Source organism: Equus quagga, chromosome 5, assembly GCF_021613505.1.
Source record: "Equus quagga isolate Etosha38 chromosome 5, UCLA_HA_Equagga_1.0, whole genome shotgun sequence".
Classification (NCBI taxonomy): Eukaryota; Metazoa; Chordata; class Mammalia; order Perissodactyla; family Equidae; genus Equus; species Equus quagga.
In genome coordinates this window covers 101,356,977-101,372,929 of record NC_060271.1, presented here as the reverse complement: position 1 = coordinate 101,372,929, position 15,953 = coordinate 101,356,977, and the positions used below count along the sequence as shown (strand labels likewise).

Here is a 15,953-nt window from a genome sequence, read left to right as displayed (position 1 = left end):
GGGGGGGAAGGGTCCATTCTTAACCCGCAAGTGAACTTGGTCAAGACTTCCTCCAGGTGACCTTGGAGAAGCTGCAGTGCAGTGTGGGATGAAAGTGTGGGGTGGCGAATGGGTCACCAGACATGGACTGCAGACATAATAAACTAGGGGCTCACATCTTTTCTATTTTACGCCATACCAGCAAAGAGATGCTTAATAGTCATTGGATTAAATCTTATTTTCTCCCCTGCATTTGGTGGGAAGTTCCTCCACCAGGAATGTCTTTCTCTTTTTCTCTGCCTCTGATATTCTGCCCCCATGTCCATGCCCAATTCCCCATCCCTCTTCTCCGTGGGGCTTCCTTTCCCACTCTAGGCCAATGGTGATCTTTCCTTCCTTCAAAGTTTATGGCACCTGTGGTCACTTACCTGACAATTTGTCCAGATAACTTTTGCATTATTATCTTATCTTACTCTGCAGTGTGACTATAAAATAATGATGCGTTTAAGTGATGTGCAGAGGAAGAGGAGAACTAAAGAAACCAAGAAGGAGGCAGGAGGAAAATTTTGGAGAGCTCAGATGTCATGGAAACTAGGGGAAGAGAGCATTTCAAGGAGGGAGAGGAAATAGCATCATATGCTGCCAAGAGAGCGGTCAGTGAGGTGGAGACTCCAAAAATGGGCTTAGCAGAGTGGAAATGATTGGTCCCCTCAATGAGAGATGTCTCAGGGAGCATCATGGCATGGGCTGAGGAGGGAGTGGACAGTAAGAAAATGGAGAAGGTGAGGACATATAACTCTTAAGAAGTTTAGGGACAGGGAGAAGATGTTTGAGAGCTAGCTGGACAGAAATGTCAGGTGAGAAAGGGTGCAAAATATTTTTTTAAGATAAGTGAGACTTACCGATGGGAAAGAACAGCAGAGAGGGAGAGGATAGAGAGCAAGGAGTGAGACGGGGCCGGCAGCAGAGGCCCTGAGCAGTAGGGGTGGAGAATGGATCTAGGACACGGATGGGCACCTGAGCTAGAGGGACCTGCTTCCAGGACAACTGGTGGGATGGAGGAATGACACTCATCCCTTCTTCCTTCCTAAGTGGTTGTTAGATTTGGTGCAAAAAGTTCGGTAAGCCCTCAGTTGACGGTTTCTCTGTTTTTCAGAAAAGGAAACCAAGTTATCTGCTGGAATGAGAGGAGCAACCTCTGAGGGGCCCCAAGCTTCTCCCACTCCCCATACTTCCCTTTCTGTGGGTGACTTCTCCAGTGGGGTTCCTTGGCCATCTCTCACAACCCTCACCTCCGTGGCGGGAACTGCCTGCAGTCTCGAATCAAGAAAAAGGCCCGCCTGGAGGCCCTCATTATTTCTTTACCTTCGAGTTCCAGCTTCTCAAAAGCCTGAACCACATCTCCTCCAACTCTGTTTTTCCTGAACCCAGCATGGATTTAACTGGCACATGGATAGCCTATTGCTCTAATGTAGTGATAGAGATAGAAACAGAATTCTTTACTTTGAGAAGCCTGGTTGTTAAAAGAAAAAGAAAAAGAAAAAAAAAGACCAGTTTCTTCACAGGATAGGTGCTCACTGAACTACATCTGTCCTCTGCTCATGATGGGCGTGCGGATAAAGCCAATGACTCCGTGCCATTGTGGTCTGCCCCTTGACCTAGCCCCTCAGCTTGTTAAGTAATCCTAGTGCTCCTAGCATTTGGAGCCGGAGCCCGCGGGAAGCCGAGGCAGCAAGGCGGTCAGAGCCGCGGGAGGAATCCGGCTGGGCTCACTCAGTCCACCAGAGGGCGCTGTCGGCTCGCGGAGCCGAGCGCGGCCGCCGTGGGCTCCGAGGTGCTGCCGCCGAGCCGCCAAGCCGCCCACTGACTTCATCTCTACCGACTCCGGGGAGTGGAGAGAGCCAACCATCCCAGAGGCGCTCATCTGGGCAAGGCAGGGAGAGATTAATAAGATCTGTGACACTCTTCTTTCAAAGTACCACCTTGTAACAACCATTTATAGAACCCAAAGTTGTACCTACTATGTCCAAGATACTGTAGAGTGAGTATTGAGATGAGTCATACAGCATCTCCAAACTTAAAGACCTTTCAGCGAAGGGATAGAATTAAGACAGGTATCAAATAGTAGTGCTGTAAGCAGAAGTGAGGAGGAAGTGGTGGGACAGCTCAGGGAGTAGAGTCTATAGCTTCGGGTGGGGAAGAAGGATGGGATCCCGGAGGATTTCGGTCGCAAAGGGGAGGATTTGCCACCTTGCATCACGTATTGGCGGCAACAGAACCTGTGAGTTTAACCAGTTTTGGTTTTACATTTGTTCTTCCTAAATGATTGTTACTGGTGACAAAAGGCAATGTTCCCTGCCCTGCGGCCCCAGCTCCTTGATCCTGAAAGGTAAATTACAAGAAGAATTAGATTAACCAAATGTCCATTCTGTGTTAGAGATACACAACCTAATCTGAACAGTCGGATCAGTCACTCTGCTAATTGATACAATGTCCACAGGGAGCCTGCAGAAACAGCTGTTACACTTGGTACAGGTGTCATAAAACCACATGCCTAAAATACATCTAATTGGTGTTAGGAGAGAGGATGCAAAAATAGAGAAGTTGAGGAACAATAAAGTCCCTTTTTTTTGGCTGAGGAAGATTCGCCCTGTGCCAGTCTTCCTCTGTTTTGTATGTGGGTCACCCCCACAGCATGGCTGAGGAGTGGTGTAGGTCAGCACAGAAGGGAACCAGGGAACCAGGCCAACCAAGCAGTGCATGGGGAACTTAACCACTATGCCGCAGGGTAGGCCTCTAAAGACCTTTTCTTTTAAAGACACATATCACCAAAATAACATAAGGACTTTATCAATATTATAGTCCCCAAGAATTATTATAAGTCTAAAATATTGTACCACACTAAGACCAGTTAAATTTGGAACCAACAAATTAAAACAAACCTGGACCTTTGATTTACAGAAATTACGTTTCCAAGGAATTAAAACATAATTGGAGTTATCATCATTAAATGGCTTGGTTCCAGCATGACAACGTAGGAAAAACAGTAAATTTACACTAGGAAGTGTAAGAGTCAGCTTTAGACCTCTCATTAATATTTTGGTTATTTTAAAAACCTTTCTTGGTTCTGGCCTGGTGGTGCAGCAGTTAAGTGCACACGTTCCGCTTCGGCGGCCCCGGGTTCGCTGGTTCAGATCCCAGGTGCGGACACGGCACCCCTTAGCAAGCCATGCTGTGGTAGGCGTCCCACATATAAAGTAGAGGAAGATGGGTACGGATGTTAGCTCAGGGCCAGTCTTCCTCAGCAAAAAGAGGAGGATTGGCAGCAGGTGTTAGCTCAGGGCTAATCTTCCTCAAAAAAAACTCTTTCTTATGTAGCAAGTCAGTTAACTTCTCTAGGTCTCAGTTTGCTCATTTAATGGGAGAAGTTAATAATAATAAAGACTATAGACCAGGTGATCTCTCAGGTCCTGCGGAGTGTAAGAAAGAAGTCTTCATTCTGTTGTGTCCACACACCTCCTTAGTGCTGACTTGGTTCTGAAGTCGCTTGAAGGACCCGCAGGTCCTGTGAGGTTAGACATCTGTAGGGAAGGGGAAAAGGAGCTCAGGGGGCTGCTAGTCCTGATTTTAGGCAGGATTCTTCATGTCATCTGAAGTCTTCTGTATGCAGTGGCCCAAGGCCATTGGGGGTCAAACAAACAGCCCCACTCTGGTTGTGATCACTGCTACCTTTAAATTCCTACAGCACCATCTGATGGTGCCATTCATCTGTCATTTACTCTGTGCCACCTGGAGTTATCTTTCTGCACCAGTTATTTGAGGAGAGGGTCTGTGGAGTCTTGAGTGCTATCCACTAGCTAGTCCAGGCTCCTCCCCGCTGCAGATGAGAAAACTTCCCAGCCGCCCTGTGGGTGGGGGAGGGAGGCCATGCGACTGGTTCTAGCTAACAACCAGCTAGCAGAAGTGACAGTTAGCACTTCTATTTAATTGCCAAAGACACTCTAGGGGTTCTTTTCTCTGTGCCCGTGGCCAGCTATGTTCCACATAGTGACTTTTCTCTCGTCAATCTGAATGCAGGAGGAGCTCTGACACAAAGCAGAGCTGCCAGCCAACCCGCCATGGACTTAGGGCATGCATGAGAAGAAACCTTTGTTATTTTAAACCTTAGGATTTGAGGACTATTTATTATAGCAGCATGACATGGCCCATTCCGACTAACAAAGGGCCATTGTGTGTCATCATTGTTGTTTCCTCAGTGCTCCAAATAACATGGTGCTCAATACCAACTGCTAAATAAATGACTGACTGAATGAATTGATCTTCCTCTCTTCCCCGCTGGAGTAGGAATCATCCCTGTATCTATTCGTCCTCTCCAGAGCACCTGCCCTGTATTCTCAACATAGCAGGTACTTAGTTTCCATTCGTGGACTAATTTATATACTTAAAAGCCTCAAAATGCAGCCCAACATGGGAGCCAAAGAAGATGAGATATGTGATGTTATTTTCCAAATGGTGCCTGAAAGCATGGGGCTCAGGGTCAAGAGAACCGAGGAAGGAGGGGCATGGGGCCATTTCCTCCCCACATCCACGTTTAAGCTATATGGGGTTACCTCTGATCCCTCCACCCACTTGCAGGTGAAGCTTGGTCTTTGAGTCATTGCAACAGAGTTCAAAGCGGAGACGGGGTCAAAATAAAAAGACATAGGCCAGACATGGGCCAACAAGAAGGTGGGTGAGGGTGGGGTTAGAAGCCTGGCTGCGACTCAGGTAGGGGCTGGGCTAGGGCAGAGCTGACACAACTCTGGAAGGTTTCTGTGTTCCTCTGCTGCTGCACATTCCACCCCATGGCCCAGGTGGTTGAATTCTGTTCCACACAGCGTGTGTAGAATGTATGAAAGACCCTGACCAGGCAGACCTTTGCAGAAGCCATTAACATTCTATAAATGACAACATCCAGCACAGCAACAAGGACATGAATATTAACGTGCTAGTCTAGGTTCTGGCGCCCCACCCTCCTTCCTAAGCCAATCTAAACAATATCCACAGATTGTTTCATTTTTGATCAGGCAGAGTGTAAATCATTTTCAGATTTGGATCTTCTGTGTCTCTAACATCCTGTTTTGGGGTGAGTCTTCTGAGGAAAAAATTACAGAAAAGTATCCATCCCTGTACAAAATTCCTTTTGTAGGGTATTAACTCTGGTTATGCTGCTTCTCCAACTTCAGAGTGATCAGTGTCTCTCAAGGAAAAAGCTCAAACCCATTTGCAGGCCCTACAAGGCCTTAATTATTTGGTTCCAACCTACCTCACCTCCTCTTCCTGCCTGCTACCTGCCAGGTACCTCTGGTCGCTCACTCATCCCAAACAGCCCTGCTCTTACCTACCTGGGCTCTGCACACTCTGTTCCCGTGGCCTCCAACACACTTCCCACTTTTCTTTGCCTCTGGAGGAACTCACATGGGAAAGCCTAGACCTGATGGGCGATCCTTCCCCAGCTCCCCCAGGCAAAGGGCTGACCTTTCCTCTGTGCACTCCGAGGGGCCGGTGCCCCCCAACACATCCTGTAGCACTTGTCATACTGCCCTTGGGACTTCTGTTCTATCAGACCTTTTCCCCATGAGTCTTGATTTTAAAAGGAGAGGGACACCATCTTGATCATCTTTGTGAAATTCTTATATAATTTTTCTTCCTTTCCTCCTCCCTCTCCCAAAGCTTACAAAATAACTAGGCCATAGTTGGAATCCAAAGGGCGTTTTACTCCATGTCTTTACCATTGTTGTCTTGTCTTTCAGGATTGTATACAGAGACCAAGAGAAGGAAGAAGTGGGCAATAGTTATGGACTGGAATTTTACATTCCAAACCTTCCGCCTGCACAGTTTTGCTTTTCTTTTCACATGAAATCTGGAGCACAGGGCTATTTTAGATTCACCCCTCCTCAGGTAAATTTAAGGATTTTCCCCTAAGCAAGCTCACAGCAGGCATCTCCACGGTATCTCCTGGAGAATACATATTTTCATTCAGCCAAGTTTGAGAGTAGGAAGGTGAGAGATTTATTGAGAAATAAGGATGTAATGAGGGCAAGAAATTAGCAATGTTTGCATGTAGAGTACCAGCATTCTCCCTTTTTACTTAAATATTCACCCAGAACAAAACAGGCAGCTTGGCCAAGTCTTTTAGTTACCACCTCCCCTGTCATTGAAAGGAGAGGTCACCCTGGTATTGGCGACACCTGAGAACCGCAGTCTGCTTATTCACATGTAACAAACAGTTGGCTAAGAGGCAGGTGCTGCCTTCCTGTAACCTTACCCACGTTGCAAGGAAATGGTGTTGGAAGTTTGCAGGCGATTGGTTCTCTAAGAACGCGAGTCACTGAGATGGCAACAGATCCTACTTAATATATCTGAGGGTCTGCCTGGGGAAAAGGGAATACGATATCATGCAAAAAGTTCAAGTTCAATGTGTCCTTAATTCTAAATGTAATTCCTGTCTCACACACTGAAGAGGAGGGATTCTGGCCAATGGTTTTCAGTCCTGTGCACTCCTCTGTTTGCATGGCAAGGTGGGACTCACCCAGAGGAGGAGGTGGGAAACACCAACTACTCAAGGAGCCCTACCTTCATGAAATCCTTCCCTTTCCAGACTTCCCAACACGGCCAGGGCTAGCGTACTCCTCTAGAGGACAGAACTTCAGGGGTGCCAATAGACTCAGTAATATAAGGAATATTTTAATGAAATATCTAAAATTTAAAAAATTTGGATATTATTTCCATCCTGGATTTTTACAGTAATTTCACTTTTTAAAAATATTGCATTAAAATAGTGTTCATCTTGATGACTGAGTTTATTCGCGCCCCTTAAATTTTGCCTCTTTGTCAAATATCTCATCTCACTCCAGCGCTGGCTCTGCATCCCAAATGCATTTTCAGATCAGGCCCTATTTGCCAGTGCCTTCCATCACATGCTCTGTGAAACGGAAAAAAGTTTAACGCGCGAATAGACTGGAGGAAGGAAAAAGAGAGGAGGGAAAGGTCTGATGTTCACAGGAACAGAAATGAAACAGCAGTGAGATATCCCACTTGTGCTTTGTCAAACTGACAGATTTTCAAATACACCTCCAGCTGGTGGGCGTGGCCAAGTAAGGGATAACTCTTATATCCTGACTTTTTCATGCAAACGTTCTCATTTTCCCCTAAGACTGCATTTTGGCGCGCTCTCTACCCAGCTGCCCCGTTTAGCAGGGCGGGCTGCGAGAAATTACTTGACTGCAGGCCTTAGGAGAGGAACTGCCACAGTCACCTGGACACTTTTTCTGATCATTTTTGCAACCTGTGTGCTGCACTCGGCATCTTGTTTTCCAGGGGACTGCCTCCTTGCTCGCCTTTAAGCCACAGGCAATGATAACATTTTGCCACTGAGAAAAAGTGATCGAAGAGGTGGGTTTTAAATTTGGTCTACATTAACCAGACCCGCCAGATGCACACTCAGCTTACCACGGTCGCTACAAACTGCCTGCCTTGATTGGTACACGAGTGAGGACCGAGGTTTTCTTTTTCCATTTGCACGAACCCCCGCTCGCAGGTTGCAGAGACGACCTCTTCCAGCGCAGTCCCCCGGGGAGTCCGGCCCGGGCCGCGCCCCGGGCCTCCGCGCTCTCGGCCCCGCCCGCCCAGGTTCGCGTCCCCTGGCGCGGGGCCGTCCCTCGCCAGGCAGCCGTCCCCGTCCCCGGCTCCCCGCGGAGGAAATTCTTCCCCAGCAGCCCAGAGCTCGCCTCACGTGATCAACCGCCGCCACGGCTTCCAGCGAGAGTTTAAAGGTTACGGAGGAAATTAGCTCGGACACTGCCACTCGCCCCCCAGAGGGCGCGCCCCGTTTCCCCGCAGCTCGGACGGCGGCTGCTGGCGCGCTGATCAGAGCCGATGTCCCCCCAAAGGGCACAGACGAGGTCCAGAGTAAATATGAAGTCACTTTGTAAAAAATAAACAAACACACAAACCGGGCCGCGGTTCTACCAAGCTTTCACTTGTCAACAAGTTCTCGTAGCCTAAGTCCAGGCCAGATCCTAAAGGGGAGAGTGCCCCCAAAGAAAGGGGAGAGAAAATAAATGTTTAAAAACTCACACCGAGCGTGCACGCCCCTCCCTTTCCCCCCTCCCCCGCCATCGTGGAGCAGACCGTCGCCAGACAGAAAGACAGACGGCCCAATACTCCGCAGGCTGCCCTCGCCCGCCAGGCCCGAGGAGGGGTGGGGCTGGGAGAGGGTCCGGAGTCGTCGCCCGCAGCACGACCCCCGCCACTCCCCTCCCCCGGCTCTAAAGACAGCGTTGGCCGCAGAGCCCCGGAGAGATGCGCGGCCCGCTCGTCTCCCAGTGGGGACCAAAGACGAGGCATCCACATCCCGCGGCACTCGCGCCCCCGCCCCAACGCCGCCGCTCCCCCGGGCCCCCCGCGGGGTCCCCGCCCGGCTCCCCCGCCCGCCGCCGCGACCCGGGCAGGCTCGCTGCTCTCCGTCGTCCTCCCGTCGGCTTACTTTTCCCGTATTGCTCCCCCAACCGGCAAAACTTTCTATTTCCCCAAACACAGGAGCGCGCGCGCGTGCACACACACACACACACACACACACACACACACACACACACACTGACGTCTTTTGCGCATTTCCTGCATTACAGGGAGGGAGACTCGCTCGCACACCGACGGAGGGAGAAGAGACCGAGGGGGAGAGCGGGCGGGCGGGCGGCGAGCGAGCGGCAGCCGAGAGCGGGGACGCGGGGAGCGCGGCGGGCGGGCGCCGGCGCCCAGGAGGTGGGGCCGCGCCGAGTCGCAGTTCGGCCCCGCCGCCGCGCTGCGCACCGCCCGGTGCCGGCCTGCGCCCCGAGCCCGAGCGGCGGCCACCCCGACTCCCGAGCCCGCGCGGATGTGAGATTCCGGGCTCCTGGCGCCTCCCGATCGCCGACTGCGGCGCGGCGCTGCTTCTCCCAAAAGGAGGCGGCCGGGCTGGCTGTGTGGCTTGTGGATTTTTAAAAATTTGGCTCCGAGGAGGACCATTTCCTCTCGACATGCATCCCTCCGGATAGACTGAACATCCCTGGGTCCATTCCCCGCCCCGCGCGGTCAGAGGCAGGCGCTGGGTGTGCGAAGAGGATCCGGGTTGAAATCTGCACCCCCCGGTTCTTGTCCCTGCCGGGTCCCACCACCCCCCTCCCCCTCCCGGAGTCGAAATTTCCCAGGGATTATGTTTCGGAAAGGTAGGTAAGCGCCCGGCGCGGCGCCCGATTCCCCGCAGCCCGGAGCCGGAGAGCCAGCGAGGCGGCGAGACAGCCCCCGCGGCTTGCAGCGGAGCCGACAGCTCGTCTCCTCTTCTGGAGGTGCTGCTGGTGGTAGGGGGGGAGAGACTTGCTCCAAACACGGACGTCCCCCAGCTCTCCCCCCCTCCCTGTTTTCCGTTAGGAACCCGGCGAGGAAATACATGCACTCGCTGAGAATCGCCCGCGCCAGGGCGCAAAGCTACAAGGTGTAGGGAGTGTGGGGTGGGGCGAGAGGGGACCCAGGAGTCCCCGTGGCTCGGATCGCCGGGGCGTCGGTTTTTCATTCCTGCCCTCGGGGCAACGGAGTGACCCCGGCCCCCACTCCCCGCCCCGACCATGGTAGTGTTCAATGGCCTTCTTAAGATAAAAATCTGCGAGGCTGTGAGCTTGAAGCCCACAGCCTGGTCGCTGCGCCATGCGGTGGGACCCCGGCCACAGACTTTCCTTCTGGACCCCTACATCGCCCTCAACGTGGACGACTCGCGCATCGGCCAAACGGCCACCAAGCAGAAGACCAACAGCCCGGCCTGGCACGACGAGTTCGTCACCGATGTGTGCAATGGGCGCAAGATCGAGCTGGCCGTCTTCCACGATGCCCCCATCGGCTACGACGACTTCGTGGCCAACTGCACCATCCAGTTTGAGGAGCTGCTGCAGAATGGAAGCCGCCACTTCGAGGACTGGGTGAGTCGGGCGCCTCCCCGTCCAGGAGCCCGGCTGTGGGTTCCCGGAGGAAGACTCACGGCCTTGGCATTGGTCGTGGGGCGCGGGGACTTAGTGCCATCTGGGGGGTGTGTGTGTGTCAACTACCTTGGGGAAGCACACTGCACTTCGTAGTTGGGGAGAAGTAGGCATTGGGGCAAGGAAGGTGAGACTTGGAAAAGGGGTACAAGCCTCTGTCCCATCCAGACGGCCGGTGCTTCACGGAGCTCGCAAGCTGGGAGAGCCCCGAGCCTCCGGTGCTGGGGGCTGTCGGAGAACTCGGCGCCTTCGGCAGGAGCGGGGTGGGCTGGCTGCGTGTGATTGTGTGTGGGTGGGTTCCTCCGTCCTTGGAGAGGCACGTGGAGCTCTAGACTGAAGGCTTCTTGCACGTTCTGGCATTGTCCTGCATCGCCGAGTAAGGAGCTGTTTTATTTTTCCCTCTGGGAGGAAGCTAACTTGTTTCTATTCTGCTGCATGGTGGTTAGCTCATCTTCTGACATACAGGGAGAAAAATGTGTTCTCCTCTGGGTTGTCACTCCAGGGTCCCAGAAACATCAGCCGAGCTTGTTTTGCCCAATGCATTGCGCGTCCATTTGGGATGAGCATTGTATTTTAAAAATGGTTCTGCTTGTGAGCAATTGGAAGTCAATGCTTTGAATCCTACTTAAAATTATATTGTTTCCCTGTTTTGATTTTGGAGATACTGTACAATGAGATACTAAGTCTGAGATTGGATTACTTGGTTACATTGTCAAAATATTAGGGACTTGCAAATAGGCCCTGTCCATGTACTAAAAGCCAAATACATTCAACTTTGGCACCCCGAGAAGCAATCTTGTTTTAGCTTTTTTTGGAGGGAAGTTGTTAAATTAGGAGTGGATTTCGGTGTTTTCAGATTTGTTACCTGGTTCCACCAGGAGCACGTGTGGCTCTGGGTGTGTACGTTTTCAGGGTTCTTTGGTCTACACAAAAAGAGAGAGATCCGACCCTCATGGAGAGATGGAGAAGGATCACCTTCTAATTATTGAAAATAAATAATTTCATGATTGTCCTAGGGTCAGAGGTTGCATGTGAATCACCTTGGCATATCACCTTACATATATTTTTTTCCAGGAGATGGAGTTTTAGAGGAAAATAGGAAAAAACCTGTTCTCTTTATGCTCACGGCTCTGATGTAGTCTGCCCGAAACCATGGTTACGGGTCTTACAAGGGAAGCTCCGACAAACACACCAAGTACAACCCTGGGAGAGTTGTGGCTTACACTTTGGGAAGCGGGCAAACCTTTATGGAATCCCAAAGAACGCAGTGCCATTCCATCTCACCAGTGCCCCTTGCCTCTGCCTCCCTCCCACCACCAGAGTTCCCACTCTTTCCCCATTTCCTTTTCACACGTGGCTCTTAGTCCTTTTACTCATGAAAGCAGTGCGTGTCTGAGGGGGAGCTGAAGGGATAACTAATTTCAGAGCCAGACCTTAACAGTAAAACCTGCGGTTTTGAAGTTGTTTTGGAACAAGAAGGGGAAGGAAAAACCATGACTCTGGTAGTGAGGAGATGGGGCCTTCTGCTGTGTATGCAGTTGAGGGAGTCAGACAGTAAGTCAGAGAGTGGGGAGGATGAACAGCAGGTCTGCTTTCATCTACAGAACAGATCTTGGTTGGAGGGAGATGTCTGAGTGTCTCTGGCAGGGCTTTGCTGGGGCCCACCCGAACCCTGGGCGCATCGGGGCACCTTCCCCACTTTTGAGCACTTCCAGTGAAGCGTGCAGGGGTCACTAGTCTTGCTTGGTTATCATTCTCTAAGGTTCTCAAATTCATGTTGGACTTGGCCTTAGACCAGATCATCTAGTGCACAGGCAAGTTTTACAGACAAGGACATTGAGTCCCAGAGAAGCAAAGTGGGTACCCGAGGTCACCTGACAAGCAAAGGAGGCACTGGAAGTAGGGCCCACACCTCTGATTGTCCATGAGCCAGTAGAGAACTGAGCCCCTTGACCTCCAGTCTGTCCTCCCTGCAGGTTTGTGTGCTGTGCCCTGACATTTTTATTGTACGCCATAATTAAAAGTACTTTCAAAATTATTATTTCTTTTGGCTTAGAACAAGTGTGAATTAGGTATAACAGTTATTGAGCAGATTAAAAGACTTGAGATACAGAAAGGCCAAAGTCACAGGATGAATGGAGTAGCGGAGCTGCTTCTGTTTGCTCATCTAGCATGGTTCTCACTAGAAGATGCTGTGGCCCCTCCGGTTCCTCCAGACTGAGGGTGAGGATGCATCAGCAGAGGAGACTGGCCCTTGGAAACAGACAACTTACACCTGGGCCGACTAAGGTCACCTTTCTCATTCCCATCAGCCAGGGGACACCCACGGACTCACACCTTTGGGTAGAGTTTCTTGGGCTCCAGCCTCTGTGCTCTGTGGCTAAGAAGTCTGGCCCGAAGTAAGGAGATGTGAAGGGCACGGAACAGCTGCTTCTCTCTTTGCTGTGGGACATCTCATTCAACTGCATGTGTATTCAACATGAATTCACACGTATTCACCAAGTTCCTGTTTTGGGTTCAGATTCAACCAGGGAAGTTAGCACTCTAGGTAACCCAGAGGTAAAAGAGACCATGGGTTGCCTCCAGGAGGCTTCCATTCACTAGGGAAATGACACTGAATAGATACATGTAGACTCTTAAGTAGCAATTAAGTTCTAAATGAGTGATACTGTAAGCATGTTCAAGGACTTCAAAAAGGGAGTGTGCTGGCAAAGCTGGAAGAATCTGGAGGGCTCCTGGAAGGAGGTGTGAACTGGGCGTGAAATGGTGGGTAACATTTAAAGAGGTATGGTACAAGAGAGGACCGTGTTCCATGGGCACGGACACTGCTGGAATAAAGGCAGAGAATGCCGGCTGGTCAGGGTTGGAGAACGGAGACGGGTGGCTGAGACTGAGGGTGCCTCTCAGAAAGGACCAGGCAGGATAAGGTTTCCCCAGTATAGGACTTTGATCTGAGTACCTCCTGTGCTATTATTATTTTTAAACACTGATGAAAAATATTTTAATATTTTAAAAACATTGATTCTTTATATTTTCTTAAGCCCCAGTATTCATAAAATCACAGGTTTGGATAGTGTAGTTATATTTTTGCTTCTTTCACATTAAAATAAACACATGGCCTCTAAAATACAAAGAAAAGAAGTTCCCTCTTAAAATCCTTAGTGATATGAGGGCCGCCGTTTGGAAACACCAGAGTAGGAGAAAGTTTAGAAAACTGAGGTGGATTCTAGAATGTTTAAAAGCCTGGCTGAGATAATTATTCTCCGGATAATGAGAGACATATCAGTTGTGATGACGAAGGGGGTTGCTTTAGAGAAAGCTCATTACAGAAAGATGGGTTGATTTCACTTGTGCTTGAAGCCGAATCCCATTAAACATTATTGCTATAGCTCATTTTCCGAGAACTAGATAATATCGCTGCTCAGACTTCAGTGTGCATGAGACTCACTTAGGGAGGGTGTTAAAAATATAGATCGTCCTGCCCCACCTTCAGGGAGCTTTTCGTTCTGTAGTTTAGGACGAGCGCTGGGAATCCTCATGTCGAACAAGCTGTCCTCGAGATTTTGACCAGACCATGCTTTGAAAAACACTGGGCTAGAATAGAAATTTCGGGCAGAGGAGGGCTCCAGATAATTAATGTATCAAGAGTTTGTGCATAGAAATTTTACAGTAGCCCTTTATAATTCCTAAAGTAAGATCTGTAAGCGTGATTGTGTAAACCAGAAGTATCGGGGTTCATGTTAGAAGCAGAGGTTGAAACAAGGCTGGCTGGAGCTGCATTTGCATTTAGGATGGCTGGTGGGGGCCCGGCCTATGGCACAGAGGGTGGGTGGAGCATGCAGGTCACAGCTGGCTGGTCCTGTTCACGCTCCGCAGTTTGCCCTGTTGTCCTGTCAGTAGACTATTTATGGAGCTCAGTTCTCCCTTCTTCTACCACCCCTGCCTCTGAAGACCTCTTTGGTTCGTGTCACTCCCTTGCTTCATCCTGTAGAAGAGGCCCTCCTAATACGGCTGTCACGACGAAAAGGCGTTTTTTGAGAGTTGGTTCAGCAGAGCACGTCAAGGCAGAGCTCTGGAGCCAGGCTGCTTGGGTTTGAATCCTACTCTACCACTAGCCACTTTTGTCACCTTTGGTGAGCTATTTAACCTGTGGTTCTGTTTGTTCCTCTGTAAAAAGTAGGTGGTGATGAAAGTACCTCCCTATTATAAAATGGGTTGTTTGGGGGATGAAAGGATGGACACGTATGAGGTACACAGACCCAATGCCTGGCCCTTAGGAAGTGCTCAATGCGTGTTTGCCTACTACAGGTACCATTACCAAGTGCCCTAAACCTACTTGGGGCTGGCCCTAGAGAGGGTTCTTGACTGCATTAATTATTATATAGGACCTAAAGAAGCCAGTTTTTCTTAGTCTGCAAAATGTTTTTCTTCAGTTGGGTGGTCTTATTTGACAAGGAATGGAACACTGGTGTTTCTGTCTCATTTTTCCAAAATAGCCCATTGACAGGGCTTCTCAAAATTCTCTCTCCCTGCTGACCCTGGGAGGTAGGCTTACACCCCTTTTAGAGAGGTTAGGCTCTGGGGCTGTGACTGCCCACTGGCCCCAGAATCCCTTGGGGAGATTCTTACAATGCAGACACCAAGGGGAGGCCCCTAGTGGTTAGGATGCTGAGGCCTGGGCGGAGCCTGAGGAGAGTTTTGTAGGTAAACATGCCCCTGCTGAGTCTCATGTGCTGGTAGTCTGTCCAGGTCTTCATATTCAATGACCATGTCTCTAACTGCATGACTTTTGTAGGGAAATTTTCAGGGGTCTCTGAAAACCTCCATCATCATTAAATAGAGTGAGGTGGGAAAGGTCTGGAAAGGCCATGTGGAAGGACTGGGAATGGTTCATGCCCGCTTTTTGTGCATCTACACCTTGAATTTGTCCCCCCAGCAGCTGAGGTTCCACAGATCTCTCCCTACTCTACTCCCTACTGACTCCGCTAATACCTACCATCTAATTAAATATTGCTCCCTTTGGTATGTAATTGGTTATTTAACAACTACCCTACAGTTAGTTTTTGCCCCAGTGTTATCACAGATAGCTGCTTGGCATTGGGGCCCTGAAGTTAAAGGGCCTTGGGCCTTGTGGGCAGTCAGGCCTTGTCTGTCTGTCCAGTTTCTCTTTCTCTGTGTCTTTGACCAGCAGGAGATTTCGCTCCGTTCCCCAGCTCCTCCGTGGGCTCCTCTCCCTGGAATCTGTGAGTTCTGGCTTCAGGATGCCTCTGCCAGTCACTAGTTGTCTGCCTTTGGGCATGTGACTTTGGCTCTTTAAACCCGTTTCTTCATCTGTAAAATGGAATATTCTTACCTCTTAGCGTTGTTGTGAGAAATAAGGGGGTCCATGTAAAGTTCTTAGCAATTTTATATTCTAACAATTTTATTAATATTTGAAGAGTTCTATGTGTCTATTCATAGTTTTAGAATCTCAAATCAGAACAGATGGTCCAGTGAGAGATATTTTTCTCTTTGATTTGTGAATGTATTTATATGAAAAGTCTCACATAGTCTAAAAATAAAGTTAATGTAGTTACATTTAACAAATTGCCTTTTTGAAAATATTAAAATTACTTGAAATGAGATTGTTCTGGAAAGTCTAGGAATTGTGGCCACTGTAGTCAAAGGTTAATTATTTAGTGAGGTACATGAGTAATTGGAAATAAGGATATTTGGGAGCTGCTGTTTTGGTTTTGTACCAGTTGCATCTAGCTTCATAGATTTAAATACATTCTCAATGATTTTGACTGTAATTTCCTAATTCCAGCCCATACCTGCCCTTGAGCTTCAGAATGCACGTATGCAACTGCCTTCTTGTCATCGCCATTTGGTAGCGTACAGAGCATCTCACACTCATTTATGTCCAAAACTGTATATCTGACTTCCTCC

At 49.6% G+C, this 15,953-nt stretch overlaps 1 protein-coding gene and 1 long non-coding RNA gene across 3 annotated transcripts in view; one reads left to right on the top strand and one right to left on the bottom strand.

Moving 5' to 3' along the window:
* The window catches only part of LOC124239953 (uncharacterized), an 18,892-nt gene extending 10,447 nt beyond the window's left edge, over positions 1–8,445 (bottom strand). Inside the window, exon 1 of the long non-coding RNA XR_006888740.1 lies at positions 7,471–8,445. This is a non-coding gene — a long non-coding RNA (uncharacterized LOC124239953). The remainder of the gene's footprint in view (positions 1–7,470) is intronic.
* A 1,165-nt stretch (positions 8,446–9,610) lies between these two features.
* The window catches only part of PRKCE (protein kinase C epsilon), a 494,927-nt gene continuing 488,584 nt past the window's right edge, over positions 9,611–15,953 (top strand). Inside the window, exon 1 of one of the 2 annotated variants that reach the window (XM_046661900.1) lies at positions 9,611–9,968. In XM_046661900.1, coding sequence (XP_046517856.1) covers positions 9,621–9,968 — 348 coding nt within the window. In that variant the 5' untranslated portion in view covers positions 9,611–9,620. The remainder of the gene's footprint in view (positions 9,969–15,953) is intronic. The other variant, XM_046661902.1, reaches the window with a different exon arrangement.